Here is a 16,554-nt window from a genome sequence, read left to right as displayed (position 1 = left end):
CAGGGGCGCCGGATGGGTGACTTTGGAAGTGTGGCCTTCCCAGGGCTTTCTCTTCTGCCTTTCCTGTCCCAAGTGCTGGGGGAAAGCATGTCACCGGGGGCCTCCCAGCAGGTCTGCCTGAACCACCCAGGCCTCCGCGGTTTGCTCTCCTGGAGAGGAAGAGCCATGACCATTTGTAGGACAGCCGCTAGACAGAAATCGGGCGCCACCAGGCATAACTCTGCATAGTGGCTTTTGCTACTCACTCCGCCTGGAGCAATGACAGCAGCCTTTATCTGTCACAGGAAGGCCCTCGAGCCCCATGGCTTAGCCACAGAGCCAGCCTGGCTCCTGTGCAGCCTGGGAGCTGCACCTTCAAAACCCTGGGAGAGACGGGCCCTCCTCCTGCGGGGAAGCCTGGGTCCCAGCTGGCCCAGCCTCCAGGGCATCCAGCCCGCCCGCTTTGTCACAGATGGGAAACTTGACAGGCAGGGACCTCAGGGCGTGCCTGTCCCAGAGCCACTCAGAGGCAGAGTCACACCTGGGACCCGTGCTTTCCCTGTAAGAGTGGCGTGCGTCTCAGTGAGACAGGGTGGGCTGTGATAGAAGGTGTCCCTGTGGCTACAAATGCTGTCCCCTCTCACGGAGCTGGCTGGTTCCTGAGCCTGTTGGCCGTGGTGCCTTCTGACCATTCATTGCATGCAGGGGCCAGAGTTTGGCATGAGTGCTCCTGAGAGCCGGCCCTGTGTCAGGTGGCCCTCACTGTGACCCTGAGGGACAGAGACTTTGGTGAGGCTGCAGGTAGAGGCGTGATGGGCCGCAGTGACTCTGCGGTGCTACCGGCACCCGAACTCAGGGTGCAGGCAACGGAGGCCCCAGGTCATGCCTCGCTCTGGCTCCGGCCCTACCCAGCAGACAGCCAGCATCTCACTGGGGGGACTTCTGTCACTACTGCGGTGGCCTTCCCTCCCTCCTGGTGCGGGGGGTGCATGCGCTGTGGTCCCTGTCCTAAATGGCTGGAAGGAGGCCAGGAGCCAGGGTCTTTCTGGGCTTGGAGTGGGGCTGGTGGAAGCGGCGGTCCACCAAAGGGCATGTGGAAGCAACCGGAGGGAAAGGCAGAGGGCTCTGGGGGGGGGTGGTGTCCACAGTCCGAGTGACCGGTGGGTCTTTCTTCTAGGGCATGGTCTAGTGGCTCTGCCCAGGTCGAGGAACCAGCCCCTGGAGCTTCTGATCCCTGCTTGGTCTCTGCCTTCACTTGGCCTTGGGTAAGTCACTCTGGGAGTCCTGACAGGCCTGGGGGTGTTGGGGGAGGCAGCCATGGGGGAAGGTTTGGGGGAGGGGCCATTGGGTCTCAGCCCAGCCCCGGAGAGCCCACCCTGATGCTCTGGAATTTTCTTTTTTTTCTAATAATTTTATTTTTTTATTTTTAAAGATTTTATTTATTTATTTTTAGAGAGAGGGGAAGGGAGCGAGAAAGAGAGGGAAAGAAACATGAATGTGTAGTTGCCTCTCACACGCCCCCTACTGGGGACCTGGCTTGCAACCCAGGCATGCGCCCTGACTGGGAATCGAACCAGTGACCTTCTGGTTCGCAGGCCTGCACTCAGTCCACTGAGCCACACCAGAAGCAGAGGGCGCCTCTTTGTGATGCTCATCTTCACCTGGAGGGAATCACCTTGTAGTGCTCAGCCCCAGGGCTGAGGTCTAGGCCCGACGGCATGTCACCGCCTGAATTTCAGAGGTTGCTGGTGGCCCAGCATGACAGCCGCTGTGGCGAGGGAGAGGACAGGTGGCAGGTTGCTGGTTCCATGTGAGGACCCCCAGCAGAGGTGTGGCTCTGCGGGTCAGGTGACAGGCGCCCAGCAGGGCGGAGCTGCTGGCGTGCCCACACCGGCGCCTCCAGGGCCAGCGCTCTGCTCCTGCCGACTGTCACCCTGGAAGCTGCTGCTCGGGGTGGGGCTCTCCTTTCACTCAGTCTGGATGGTGGGGTGGGCCTCCCACCTTGATCCTGAGGGGCTGTTTCTCCTGCCAGGCGTCCTGGCTTATCATAACCCCGTCTCCTGCTCACCTTTGTGAAGGTGCTTGCTGGGTCGGGCCCGGAGACCCCCCACCGGTATTTCACGGCACACACAGCAAACACTCAGCAGCCTCCCCCAACCCCCGCCGCCACTGAGAGGTGAGGAGCTCTGGGAACCAGGTGGCCCACGAGCATGGGTGTAAATGGTCATCCATGGTCAGGGGATGGTGAGTGGGAGGCCCCCCGCTTGCTGCCCCTGGTCTGGGCTCCGGACAGGAGGCTCCAGCCCGCTCGGTCATGGGTCCCAGCCCCCCTCCCCGCCCCCGCAGCCGTGTGCTCATCGACTGCACAAGGATTTGCTCATCGCTCACTCTGTGCCGCGAAGCTTCTGGGCTCACGGAGAGCAAGCCAGAGTGGAGCAGCCCCCAGGACCTTGCATTGTAGTCGCGGGGCAGGAGGCCAGGACCTCAAACATTTGTAGAGGGAAACCAGAGTAGGAAAGCGGGTACAGAGCTGTGCCTGGGCTTCCATCTTGGACAGAGCACTCGGGGAAGGCCTGGCAGACAGGCGTCTGGGCAGGAGGCGAGGAGGCGGTCTTACATCAGAGGAGCAGCCAGCGCGAAGGGCCGGCGGCCTAGGGCACCCGCGTGGTTGAGCAGCAGCAGGGAGGTCAGTGTCACCAGCGGGGATGAGCGAGAGGGGAGTGCAGGTGGGCCAGACAGGCGTGTGCGGGAGGGGTCCTACCTGAGGGGCAGGCCCCTGGAAGTGCTAACCCGTCGAGAAAAACAGGTGAGAAGCATACAGCCAAAGTCGCCCCAATGGTGAGCCTTCCAGGTCCCTGAAATAGTGACCCCTCCTCATATGTCTCAAAGGTCCTTGTTGCTCATAGAGATTTGTTTAGTTCTGGTTCTTCCAGAAGGTGTTAGGTTAACGGGGAATGAGGGTTCTGCAGGAGAAAGGCCAGGAGGGCATGGTCCCAACTAACCTGTCCCCTGGGTGTCGGGCTGCTGGCTGGCCCCCAGTGTGCTGACTAATCTGCATATCCCAGGTGGCCTCTCAGAGGGCCGCCCGGCTGGCCGGCCAGCCAGGGGTGCACTTCGGTGGCCGAGGCAGGGCTGGAGGGGGCGGAAATCCCGCCTGTGTGGGAGATTGAGGGTTATTTTCACAGTGGCTCAGGATGACTTTGCAGTGTCCCTTCCTGTGGGCAGACACACGCGTCCATGTGTGAGCACACACACTGTAGTCATGCACGCACACACTGTGGGCACACAGTAGGCACTCACATGCACACACTGGGTATGCACATGCGCACACTGTGGGCGCACACAGGGCACACAGTAGGCACTCACATGCACACACTGGGTATGCACATGCGCACACCGTGGGCACACACACCCACACAGTGTGGGCCTGCATGGCAGCTTGCATTCTCATCCACTGTGGAGTCAGTGGGGGGACGGGACCGGTCCGCAGGCCTGCCAGCCCCAGGCGAGGGAATCGCTGCCTTCTGGCGCCCTGAGCTTCTGCTCTGGGGCGTTTCTGTGTGACTTGCTGTGTGGGTCCCGACTGAGTGAGACCCAGCCCGGCCTCACCACCTGGCTGGGAGAGTCCAGGTTCCACACTTTCTGTCCTTGACCACTTGAGTAGTCTCAGCCCCGTCAGACCCTGTGTGCAAGTTTTCAGCTCAGAAGTTACGCAGGGAATGTGCTCAGCAAACAAACGCTTGCTCTGCGTCACTGATGTGAGGGACGATCTGGGTCAGGGAGTGTCCGATGGAAATTTGGAGGCCTGGGTGGGGGGGTTGTGAGGAAGGCGGGCCCCCAAGGGCACCCTGGACAGGCCTGTGCCCACAGACCCACGCTGAAACCGCTGGGCCTGTGAGGAGTTGGGGTTTGCTGGAAGGAGCCCCCATGTCAACCGGACCTGCCTCCCTTCCCTGCCTCCCGACTTCAGTTACCGGTCCTGCCTGCGTCTCAGGCTCTGGGCTAATCGGTCACGGGTGATCCCTCGCTAGGCCCCCGGTGAATGGAACTCAGCCCCAGGTCATTGGGGAAATGGGCCAGGAGGGGAGCTCGGCCCCAGCCAGGTCTGTGGACTCTGCCGTGCGGCACCTGCGCAGGGTGCCTGGCCCCAAGCAGGTGAGGCCTCGGTGCAGAGGAGAGGAAGTCCATGCCTGGCCTTCAGGCGAGGCTGTTGGTGCTGTGAGCAGTGTACACATTATGCTCCCCGCCCCCAGCGCTGGTTCTCACCTAGTCGGTGAGAGGTGTGTGCTTCCTGATGTGTGTGCACCCTTCCAGAGTGCGACTTTGTGCGCTGGCGCCAGCTGTCGCTGCAGAATCCCTGGCTCCTGGCGCTGTGGTTTTTTTCAATGGCAGAAGGCAGCTTTGATGAGCTGTCTTCACTGCTGACACTAAACACAGCCTCTGCTGACAACTGTCAGCTGCAGCTGCTGAGGCCGCCAAGGGGCAGCGGGCACGGGACCGTCCGGGCGCCTGGCCTTTGCTCCTGGCTGATGCCATTTTTACTGAGAATGACTTACTGTTTTTATTTCTTCCCAAAGACATTAAACATGAATCAAAAAGCATATGAGATGAGTCACTGGAAGTTTTCTTCCAAGTGTAAAAACACGAAAAGGAATGTTTTGGATTGGTATGCCGAGCTGTACGTGATGCCAGACAGGCATTTGGCAGCAGCCCTCCCTCCGGGCACTCGGCCTTGGGCAGCCCCCCGCGGGGCGGACCCAGCCCTGCAGACAGAGCCCACTGTCAGCGGACACAGCACCTGGGGGGCCACTGACGTCTAACACTTGTAATGACATTGCTTGCAGTTTCTATCCAAGATGTCTTAGCACGTGGCCTGACTCCATTCATTTGGGGCCCATGAATTGAAAACTTAGTCACCACCCAAGCAGGAACTTGGCAGAAGTTTAGCTTTCTGCCGTCTACCAGGAGGAGAGCTAAGTGAGCAAGCAACCTGCCAGCCGAAATTCTGGGGGGAGGGGTGTAAATCCCAGCTGAGTGAGCGAACTCCGCAGCCGCTGTGAAAGCCACCAGTGGGGAGAGACTTGGACAGTTTGGAGGGCCCCCGCGTGCCTCGCACCACATTGCCCAAGGTCACATTGTACAGATGAGGGAAGTCAGCGGTGACACTTGTGACAGATCGGGGTCACACAGGCCTCCGACTCCGTCCTGCCGGGGAAATGACAGATGAGCTAATACCAACCAGTTCTTACCTGCTTCCTACAGCCGCCCACTCATCTACCTGCCTGTCATCTCAGTCCTTCCCCTTTACCTGAAAGAGAATTCACAGGCACCTTTCTCAGGGATCTGAGCTGTCCTTCTAGAGATTAGACGGGATTCCTAGGGCTTGAAGGTGTTTTCCTTCATTCCCCTCGCCGCCCCTCCCTAATACATTTGTTGATCTGTCCGTTTGTCCCATACTGATCTGTACTGGTCTGTTTCATTGTAGTTAGTCCTGTCCCTGCGCATGGAGGTGCCTGGGGAGGTCACGGGCCCAGAGCTGTGGAGCAGGGACGAGGCACTTGCTGGACATGGTCCCTCCAGAGACTCGGGTCTGGGGGTCAGGGAAGCCGAGGGGCATCCCCAGGGTGAAGTGCAGGGCTGGCGCAGCTGCCTGCGCAGCTGTGTGCCCCTAAGCCAGCCCGTCCCAGGCACACTACACTTTTTCACGCCTTCCCCTCCCCTTCCTTCCCCATTCTGTCCCCAGAGGCCTATTTATGCCTGTCCCACTGGGAAGCTTCTCCCTGGAGCACTCAAGTGGCATTGGGTCTGGGATGGTACCTCCCCCTCAAGGGAGAGGTTCAAGGGCAGGAAGCCCCCCAGGCTGACAGCCCCAGGCCCTCTGCTCTACCCCGATGTTCCTGTGCTGGTAAATGGAGCTTTCCAGAACACCAAGTCTCAATCACAGAATGTCTTTGCCACCCTAATCCCTGATGTTCCTTCCCTTGTCCCAAGTCCTGGGACGGGCTGACTTGTTAGAGCGAAGCGGGTCTAGGAGAAGCCGTCACTCACTCCTCTCTGTTCCTTCCGGCTCTGGCCCAGCCCTGGGGACACGCAGCCGTTGTTTCCCGTGCTTTTTTTGAGCACTGGTCACACCAGTCCATGCTCTGGGTGCTGTGGGGACGCAGAGGACACGGAGGCTGACGGCCCACAAATGCACCCACCAAGTGCCAAGGGCAGGACGAGCCACGGGGGCTGGAGCAGGCTTAGCAGGTTCCACGGGGGCTGGAACAGGCTTAGCAGGTTCCCTGACTGGCATGCATGCTGAGTTCTCTTCCCTTCAGGAGCTCAGTCTAATGAGGGAAGACACGAGTGAGGGGCGCAAGGGAAGCTGGGGTCCTAGTAGAGACAGGCCAAAATGATGCTGGTAGAATGCAGAGTGAAGCGCAGTGGCAGGGGGACCGGGACATGCACCCCCGAGGAGGTGACCTTTGAGTTGGGCTTTGCTGGATGAGGAGGAGTTTGCTGGGCGACTGAGGTGAGGAGCCCCATAGATGGACAGACCTGTGTTTTCAGGGACATGGGCGTGTGGAGATAGTGACCCCCAGGTCCTTTTCCCGTGGTGGTAGCCATTTCTGCAGGGAAAGAACACTCTCTTAGGGATTTTTCTTTCCTCCACCTCTTCCTTTCCCTGAGCCTCAGAGAGGGCGCTGCAACCTCAGAAGCATGGACTGGGAGGATGGCTGGGGAAGGGGCAGGGGCGGTTCTGGGCCTGCCCCGTCTGCATCCCTCCCTCACCCCCCCGCCCCCAGGCTCCCTTCATTGTATTTTGTTAAGCTCTGGGGAGCCGTGGGGACTTTCAGCTGCTGGGGTGAGCCCAGAAGTCAGCAGGGTTTTCCGTTGGATTTCTCAATCACAGGCCACTGGCCTGGGGCCCACCCAGCTGGTGAAACGTGCTGAAACAGGGTGTCGGGAAGCCCTCCGGAAACACGCCCCGGGTCGGCCGCAGGGCTGGGTCCAGGCACGCCCGTCAGTGCCTATCGGCTCCGCGGTCCTCATAGCAGCTGGCCTCTGGCAAAGCTCTTGAAGCCGCTGAGGTAGAAGCCCGTGGGCTCACACGTACCTGTGAGAGGCAAACACCGTTATCTTTCACTGAAGGGGCCAAGCAGGGGAGTAGGCAAAGGTCCCCTCTCCCAGCTGGGTTACCGGTAGCACTGGGCCTGCCAACAGGGTGCCAAGGGCCTTGAAGAGTCCCTTGTTGGGACCACAGATCTGTAGTGTCCCAGGGATCACCCCGGTCCGAGCAGCCACTGCAAATCCAGCGCCACATGCGTGTGTGGTTTTAACTTTTCTGGGAGCCACGTTTACAAAAGTAAAAGGAAACCGATGACATTAATGTTACCAATATGATTCACTGAACCCTGCTGTATCTCAAGTGGTATCATTTTTCATTTCACACGTACTCAGGATAGGAAAAATTATTTGTAAGAAATTTCACATTATTTTTTCCAAAAACAAGCCGTCAAAATCCAGTATGTACTTTACTCTTAGGGCATGTGTATGAATTCAGGTAGTTACTGAATTCTAGTAACTACTAGAATGGGACATGGGACAAATCTAGCTTATAGATGGAGATACTGAGGCAGCTGTTGGGGGGGACAGGGCGGGGCAGGGGCAGGGCCAGGAAGCCAGGAGGCGGGGTCTCCAGTTCGGGTTCTGGGAAGCCGGCCCCTCCCTGGAGCAGCTGCGCTAGAAGCCAAGGCTGCAGGCCGCTTGCCTCTCCCAGGACAGGGCCCCGTCCTGGAGGAGAACTTGTGTGGGGCCACTTCTGTTTGAAACCGGAGTGGTGGCTTTGTCCTGCAGAAAAGCTTACTCTTTGTCAGCTGTCTCCCCAGCCAGCCAGTCGTCAGTAAAGATAGCTCACTGGCTCAGTTGACACTGGAGGGGTCACACGCACGCAGCACCCCAAGTCCAACTGCCCTGGTCCTGAGAGGTTGCTTACTCCGGGCCGAGACCCTCCAGGAGAGACTGAAAATGGGGTTCCCCATTAACTAGTTTAGTCGAGCCTTCGGCAAGCACTCGCAGGCCGGGCTGGCGCGGGACTGGGCTGCGTGTGGGGCTGTGTTTGGCGTTCATGGGCCCCACTTCATGCTCCGTGGAAGTCCCAGGGGCAAGGCAGCCTGTGAACTGTCCTGGCCAACAAGTTTATTGCTGAGGGAGCAGCGGTGAACACCTGCTGGGAGCCCCTTGGTGGCTTCCATGCTGCCTGAAGACCTGGGCCTGAAAGGGCCCGGGAAGGTCGCAGCAAACAAGCACGTGCCCTAGAACCCAGAATGGCCTCAGTTCTTTGTCTCTGAGACAGAGGTGACCTTGCCTCCTCCCAGCCTGCACAAGCACGGCCAACACCTCCCCAGGGCCTGGAATTGGCCAGTGCTCCCTAGAGGTGGCCAGCGGGGGTCAAACCCCCAGGGGCCTTTTCAAGTCCTCATCATTCAGTTCTGATCCCACTTGCCGGCTTCCTCAGCACCCTGTCTCGGCCCCCGTGGGAATGAAAGATTCCTCCTACGAGCACCCTCACCTCATGTCACTTTCTGCCCCCATCCCTAAGCAGCCCAGGACTGTGAGAGCCCGGGCCCGCATCCTCAGGCACGCAGAGGCTTTGGACAGGAACCAGCCGGCATGGTGCCCCAGGGACACATCGGGGAGAGGACGGCTGGCACTCCTGGGTTCAGGCTCTTGGGGAGCAGAGCACCAGCAGGGACACGCGTGCACAAGTGTCCCCACACAAAAAAGTGACGCAGGACACGGTGTGGGGGGTTGATGAGGCACGTGGGATTTCCAGACAGTGTGTTCCTAGGTTTTTCCAAGGAAGGCTGTGCCACCTTCCCGGACTCTGCTGCCTTTAGCTTGGTTGGGTCGCCCTCATGATGAGAGGCTCCCACACCTCAAATAGGGACACAGGGGTCTTCGCCTGGGACCTCCAGACCCAGGGAGCTGGGCTGTCAGACCGGGACGGGGCTGAGGAAGGCGACAGTCCTGCAGGGAGGCTCCCTCCCCACCCCAACCCCCACCGGGAATCCGAGTCCTTCTTTTTCGATTGTGGAGAAATATAGGCAACATAAAATCGGCCATCTTCGCGTGTGCGCTTCGGCAGTGTCGAGCACACTCACGCTGTTGTGCGACCGGCCTCCAGAAGAGCCCTTCCGTGTAAATTCAGCTTGCACTCTCGGGGAGTTCTGCCTGTCTTTCCCTGGCTCTGAGTGTCCCCTGGTGCCCAGGTCGGCTTCTGCTCCTTGCAGTTGTCGTGAACTTTCTATGGTAGAATTAATGTCCCCAGCTTGAAAACCGGTTGTGCTCTATAGCCCTTTCGCTCGGCTGACTGGGTGGTCATCTTGATCGGTGGTCAAGATGCCAGAGGGGGGGCCTCAGGTCAGAGCTGTGGGGTCTCCATGTGGGAGGCTGGAAAGTCAGCGATATAGTTCTGTACCTCCCTCCCCAAAAATGTGGTCTCCCGTCAGCCAGGATTGTACTCGGTCCACGTTCAAGACAATGGCCGGAAAACATGCTTTTCCACCCATCACTTCTTGACAGTTTTTCTCCAAAATAAAATGGATCTCTTTTGTTTCCTGGACCCCTCACTCGATCGCTCCCAGCCTTTCTCTGTGCGGCCGGACGTGCTGCCTGCCTGCCTTGCCCACCCCCCAGGGGCCAGTGTCGATGCTAGAGCCGTGGTCCAGCCCAGGGTGGGCTAGTGTCCACGTCCCAGCACTCTGAGCCGTGGGGCCCTGGGCAAGTTCCCTGACACCCCGGGCCTCAGTGTCACCCTGTGTCACACGGCCGCCCAGGCCCTGCACGGCACAGCGCCGGGTGAGCGGTGGCTGCAGTTCGTGTTGCCGCCGTTGGTGTATCTGCTGCGGAGACGGACCCGTGTGAGTGACTCGCGGTGTGCTTGGGCTGCTCGGGGCTCTGAAGCAGGACCATGTCTCCCCGAAACAGCCAGGGTGGCCGCGGTTGCGTTCACGTTAAACATTTGTTCATATTAAATATTTGCTCAGAGTTCTTCCGAGATTTTCAAAGATGGTCAACACTGGGTTACATTCATGCTCTGTGACTGCACCTTACAACAAAAATAGCAGCCGCTGATAGGGCGCCCAGCTTTTTGTGGAGGACCCCACGTGTAGTGTTGTTAGGTCTGATCGGGGGGCACAGGGGTGGTTCGGTTCCTCCAGAGAAGGGCCCCCCAGTTTTGTGGGTTGAGGCTGGCCTCGTGCTGGTGAGGGCAGGGGAGTGGGCCGGGGCGCTCGGTGTGTGGGCGAGCCCTTAACTCTTGGGTTGGTTCCTCACCCCGCTTCCCTGGGCCTCCTGTCCCCTGCTTGGGGTCGTCCACCGGCTCCTGCCTTGGGGATGGGGGAGTAGTAGCCTGACTGTCGCGTTGAGGGGCCACTTAGCTGCTGGCACAAGCAGCCCTGGATCTCCCTGCTCCACCGGGTGCAGGTGCATTTCCTGATCGGGGTCCAGGGTCACGTGGTGTGGGGGCGAGGTGAGCTCTGCTCCATCCAGTCGCCCAGGGGCTTAGGGGTCTCCGTGTCATCGCTCTGCTGTCCACACCCTGTCTCAGCTGGGGGCCAGGGAAGAGCAGGTGGCTGCTGTACAACTTCTCTCGTGCGCACCGAGAACGGTGCTGATTATCACGCACCACCCTTCAGAGGACCGAGAAGGGGTTGTGGTCAGAGGAGGAAGCCCGGTTGAGAGAGACTACGGGTCTCTCTGGGGCCCCCCAGTCCTCCCCTGGGCGCTCCTTGTCCAGCGTGCAGGCAGGAGAGCAGCCGAGGGCCCGGCCTGGAAGTGGTGGAAACACTCACTCCACCCACATTCCACCTGCCAGCACACGGCCATGCCCACCAGGCTGCAAGGGGTTCTGGGTGGTGCCATGCGGCCGTGTGCCGGGGAAGGGAAGGGTGCAGTGCTGGTGGACGATGACCCCTTTCCTGCCGGGTCCTGGGGGGGCTGAGACGGCCGTGCCCAGGGATAGATGGCCCTTTGTGGGGCTCTCTATCCCTGGGCACGGGGCACGCTGGGGGCCTCCCTCTGCCTGCTCAGTGGCTGTTGCTGACGGGAGCCAGGCCCCGTCCCAGCGCCCCCAGCAGAGTCCTGTCCTGCAGGTGTCGCACGCGCCATGGGCAAGCAGAACAGCAAGCTGCGGCCTGAGGTGCTGCAGGACCTGCGGGAGAACACGGAGTTCTCGGACCACGAGCTGCAGGAGTGGTACAAGGGCTTCCTCAAGGACTGCCCCACCGGCCACCTGACCGTGGACGAGTTCAAGAAGATCTACGCCAACTTCTTCCCCTACGGCGATGCCTCCAAGTTCGCCGAGCACGTCTTCCGCACCTTCGACACCAATGGTGACGGCACCATCGACTTCCGGGAGTTCATCATCGCGCTGAGCGTCACCTCGAGGGGCCGGCTGGAGCAGAAGCTCAAGTGGGCCTTCAGCATGTACGACCTGGACGGCAACGGCTACATCAGCCGCGGCGAGATGCTGGAGATCGTGCAGGTAGGGCTGGGGGTAGGGGGTGGGGGCGGGGCGGCTGGGCTGCAGGCCCCCTGGAGACTGAGCACCCTGTCCCTGTGGCACCGGTGGGTCATCTCCACCAGGTTCCTGCCTGCCCCTCCCCCACCCCCTGCTCCGCCCCTTCCGAAAGGGAGCTGCTCACCTGGCCAGCAGTGAGAATAAGAGTTCCTTGCTAGCCCTCAGGCTTGATTTAAACACGATCTATCTATTGATACATCGGCTTTGGTCTTCACAGTCCCACAGGGGGGCTGCTCTCTGCCTTTCACAAACTCTGAGTCTCAGAGAGGCGGTGTCCTAAGAATTAGCAGAGCTGAGAACTCCGGTAATGTCGGGGACCCTGGACACTCGCAGAGGCCCCTGGGTCTGAGAGCCACAGACCAAGAGAGCTTGCCCCATCCCCAGGCACGCGCAGTGCTACTTACACTGAAACGCAAACACGTGGGTCGTCTCTGCGTGAGCTCAGGCCCCCGTGTGAGACCTCTGCCTCTGCCTTCACGCCTATCCACGGCTCTGGCGGTGGGCTGTTTTCTAGAAGGAAACCAAATCCCGTTGCCTAGGTGTGTGGCATCCGGCGGAGAGCCCGGGCGTTGTCCACCGGTAAGGGGCCTCGGGGCTGGGTCTGAGCTAAGGTGTCAGACCCGTGAGCTCCTAGGCCAGCAGCAAGTGGTCTGAGGCGTGACCAGCCCAGTTCCCAGGGTGGCTTTCCCTCGGTGAAACTGAAGCACGCCAGTTAGGGGAACTCCGTGGCTGGTGTCACTCCCGGTGGCTGTGGCGTTGGTGGAAGTCAGAATTCCCCTCCCCAGAAGTCACTTGTCCGAGGCCACGTGCCAGCCTTACCCTTTTGCAAACGGGCCTGTCCATCCCTGGCTCCGCACGTGGACCTGGCCAAACCTTAGAGTCTGGTAGGACTGTTGGGGACAGTGAGGGGCGGCTACCCCCGTACAAAGGGGGTCTGGCTGCTGCACCCCAAACCAAGTGCCCAAACCATGAGAACCTTCCCCTGGTACCTGCGGGTGGCTCCTCACCTGCTGGCTGGGACGCCCAGCTGCCACACCTTTCTCTGTTTTATGCACCTCCGAGCCCACGAGAGACCTCAGAGGGTCCTGGTTTTGCTCTGCCCTGGGGCAGGCACCGCCCAGGATGTGCTGGCCCAGAGAGGGACGGCCCTGTGCAGCCAGGCCCTGCAGTCCACGCTGCCTGATCTGGAGGCTCCTGGGAGATGGTGTGGAGGGGAAAGGACAGTAGATTCTAGAAGCCTCCCTCGGGATCATTCTGCTTGGTGTTTTTTTTTTGTTTGTTTTTTAATGCCTTTTTTAATGCTCTTAATGCCTTTAAGATGTGAGAACTCCCAGACCCCCGCAGGGCCCCACCGCTGCCCCGCTCTCCCCCTGGATCTCATGCACACACCCCGCCCCCCCGCTGCGTGGTGGTGGGGGTCACTGCTGGGCCAGGACCCTGGACAAGCTCTCAGGCAGCAGGGCCCTTAGGGAGGAGGCAGCTCGACATCCTGCTGAGGCGCCCTGTGCCACCCTAGCGCCCGCCCTGCCCGGGGTTCTCCTGGGGGCTTCAGGGCCTGAGTCTTTCTTGTGCTTGGGGTCTAGTGACCCCACGGTGATGCACTCACAGCCCAGCGGGCAGCGATGGGTTGTTCAAGTGCAGGCCTGCGGCCCCCCCCCCCCGCCCTCGGAGACTCACCGAGTGCTCCCAGCCTCGGCCCCCCCCCAAAGGCTCCCTCAAGCGCCTTCCCGGCACCGTCCCACCCCCAGCCCCACCCCCAGAGAGCCCCCATCTCCTGACTGTTGCAGGGAGATGCACCATCTCCTGTTTTGCCTGCTCTTGAACTTCCCATAGAGGTGTCTGGCTTCCTTTGCCCGACATCTCATCTGCGGTGTCCGCCCCAGTTGTTAGGAGCAGTGGGGGACATTCCTCCCTGTGGGGAAGGGTCCTGAGGGCCCGTGAGCACCCCGGCCTCCCCATGCAGTGACATGGGCTGGGTGGGGCTCACACCTGCCCCACGTAGCCAGCAACATTTTGGAATTTCTGAGCACCCGCGTCCCCACCCGCTTTGCAGGCTATTTACAAAATGGTGTCCTCCGTGATGAAGATGCCCGAGGACGAGTCCACGCCGGAGAAGCGGACGGACAAGATCTTCCGGCAGATGGACACCAACAATGACGGTAGGGTGCCGGGTCCCCATGTGTCTGTGCGGCGCTGTAGGGAGCACAGGTGCATTTGGGACGGCGGCCTCTAGCGCCACCACCCACCCCTCTGCTGTGCCGAGCGGGGAGCCGGGAGTCGGGGTCAGGGAGCCTGGGGCTGCATCCTGGCTCTGTCCTCCTGTGTGGGGCCGCACCCCTGAGCCACAGGCTCCCAGCTTCTAAATGGGACCCCAGCAGCCCTGTGGGCTTGGCCCCCTGGGCCCTGGAGGAGGGGCCGTGCCTTCAGAAGCTGCTCAGCCTGAGGGTTTGGGGAGAGGCAGCTACAAGTTCCACCAGCTGAAGGAGAAAAATGAAGGCCCAGAGCCCTCTGCCTCGGTGCAGGGCCCCAGAACTTCTCTCCTGGGGAGGGCGGCTGTCCCCTCCCCTCCCACTCTACCCCTTAGCTGGGGCATTGTTGTTGGGCCAGACACCCTGTCCCCTGCTGTGGGCCCATGGGGCAGGTGGGGGGGGCTCCCCTCTCCGCTGCACAGTGGAAGGTCCCTGTGGACTAGCTGTGCCTGTCCCCTGCCGCCTGTCCCTGGCTGCTGGCAGAAGCCCACTGATTGAGCTCGTCCTCCGGCCCGGGCCTGCGCTGGCCCTGCTGCTTCCTCCCCGGGAACCCTCCTGGTGGCCCTCTGAGGGAGGTGCCCATGGAGTCCCTGAGGGCAGGGGAGGGGAGGGTTCAGAGCTGGCCACTCCTGAGCACCTGCCGTCCCCAGTGGGCGTCACTCCTCCCCCCACAGCTGTGGAGCCTCAGCACAGGCACACAGGCAGCTCCCGGGGCACAGGCCGCAGGACAAGGACTGCCGGGGGCGGGGGACGGGGCACGTGTGTGTTCCAGCACAGCTCCCTCTGGAACTGGAGTTTCTGCAGCACCTTAGTTTTAAAATCCTCTTTCCTGTCTCCTGATCCTAGAAGTGGCAGGGTCGGTGGGGCAGTCGCTCTAGTCCCCCTGCCCCCACCCAGGGGCAAATGGTGCAGAAGCAGACGGTGGCTCTCCCAGCAGGCCCCGGCCGCCACCATTGGGCCTGTGCCGCCAGAGCGGGCAGTTACCCCAGGGCCCTGGGTGGCCTCGGGCTCCATCCACCCTGGGCTGGCTGCGGGTTAGCGGCTGAGGCCATGGTCTTCCCAGGCAAGTCACCTCTTCCTTAGGTGAAGAGCAGGGTGATTTCTGAAAGGGCACAAATTGCCCGCCCGCCAGTGCATGCTGTCATGCTGGGCGTGTCCTTAAGTGGCCCGGTGCTCTGCAGCCAGCCCTGAAAGCAAAGAGAGTTTTTCCAGAAAAGCCCACGGAGCAAGTGGTGCTGGGAGAGCATCCGCCTCGGGAAGGCTCAGGAGCGGAACTGGAGCAGGCAGCCCTGACTGGGGGCTACCGCCTGCTCTGGAAGGTGGAGTGCAGTGAGCGCCGGCTCACACCCCGGTCCCGTGCCCCCCCCACAGGCAAACTCTCCCTGGAAGAGTTCATTAAAGGTGCCAAGAGTGACCCCTCCATCGTCCGGCTGCTGCAGTGTGACCCCAGCAGCGCGAGCCAGTTCTGAGGGGCCGATGTCTGGACGGTGGCAGAGAAACACAGGCTTGTCCCGCTGTTGAAGCTTTGCCTGCAAAAGTGGATGCCTCCTCCACCGTTCCTGCTCTCCCGGGCCGGCCAGGTGACCTGTAGCACCTGCCTGGCCCCGTGGCTGCGCCTGCCTCCGCTGCCCAGCCTCCCCGCCCCCAACCCCATCCCGTCCAGTGTGACTTCCAGGGATGTGTACCTGCAGGGCTCAGTGTTCGCGCCTCCAGGGCACTGCCCCACCTGCAGGGGGCCCCGAGGACACTGGTGGGACTTTGCAAGATGGCACCAAAGCCAGCTGATTGATTTTGTGACTGCTGGTGCCTCCGTGGGTAAGGTGAGGACAGGAGCGAGCGGAGGGAGAGGAGACGGCAGGCCCTCCCCGTGCATGGCACCACCTAGCTCGTCTGTGTCCTCTGACCAAAGCCACTGCACGTCTGTATACTGTGGTCTCCCTCCTTTGAACACACAAATTACGCGTATGGTGATGTGGCGTGTCACGTGTAGGTCCCGTATTTAATGCCTCGATCGCCTCTGAAGCGTGGTTCCCTCGTGGCCTGTGACCCCTCTGAGCCCGGTTCTCTTGTGGTATTTATGCCCTCAGTCTGCCCCTTTCAAAAGGAAGTGCATGCGTGCCCGTTGCTGTGGAGACGCTCCCGTCCACGTGGTGAATGCGGCGTCTGTGTAAGGTCTGTCCTGTTGGTCGGTTTGGCATTTCCTGTATTGAGACGATCCAATAAACAGAATTCTCGGAGTGGCGTGTTGGCCTGTGCGAGCCCCGTTCTGCTGCCCGTGGACCCCACTGCTCCCGGTGACGGGGGTCCAGCAGGCACAGCTGCCGTTTGTAATCATGCCCCCTCCTGTCTCCCTGGAGTCATCACTGTGTCTGCAAATCTTGTGCAGCCTGTCCCTCAATATCTGTTTAATGCCGAGAACTGTAGGAGGCAATAACAGATGACTGTTCTTGGCAGGTTGGACTGCGACGCTTCTGCCTCCCCCCCCCCCGCCTCCCCCCACCCTGTGGTTTAATCAGCAAGGTAGCAGGACAGCATGTACCGCCACTGAGGACAGGGCCCACTGGGGGCATCAGCTCTGGCCCTGGGGGCAAACATCGAGGTACTTCCAGTCCCAGAAAACTCAGCGGAAGTTGCAACTGTAGGGACATTTGTCCAAAGCGGCCCGTTGTAGGCGCGGCTGATTCTGCAGCTCAGGGACCCCCAGGTTCTGTCCAGACCACCCCGCCACCCCCCAGCCTCAGAGTCAGCACAGTTGTCCTG

The 16,554-nt window shown here is 60.8% G+C and overlaps 1 protein-coding gene across 2 annotated transcripts in view; it reads left to right on the top strand.

Annotated features, from left to right (window-relative positions):
- HPCAL1 (hippocalcin like 1) overlaps positions 1-16,031 on the top strand; it is a 77,463-nt gene extending 61,432 nt beyond the window's left edge. Inside the window, exons 2-5 of one of the 2 annotated variants that reach the window (XM_053924363.1) lie at positions 1,157-1,244; positions 11,118-11,509; positions 13,599-13,704; positions 15,166-16,031. In XM_053924363.1, the coding sequence (XP_053780338.1) occupies positions 11,132-11,509; positions 13,599-13,704; positions 15,166-15,263 (582 nt within the window). In that variant the 5' untranslated portion in view covers positions 1,157-1,244; positions 11,118-11,131 and the 3' untranslated portion in view covers positions 15,264-16,031. The remainder of the gene's footprint in view (positions 1-1,156; positions 1,245-11,117; positions 11,510-13,598; positions 13,705-15,165) is intronic. The other variant, XM_053924364.1, reaches the window with a different exon arrangement.
- The last annotated feature ends 523 nt before the right edge of the window (positions 16,032-16,554 follow it).

This window comes from Desmodus rotundus, chromosome 5, assembly GCF_022682495.2.
Source record: "Desmodus rotundus isolate HL8 chromosome 5, HLdesRot8A.1, whole genome shotgun sequence".
NCBI classification, from domain to species: Eukaryota; Metazoa; Chordata; class Mammalia; order Chiroptera; family Phyllostomidae; genus Desmodus; species Desmodus rotundus.
Note: the sequence above shows the minus strand (reverse complement) of the source record. Positions and strands in the feature narration are given on the sequence as shown.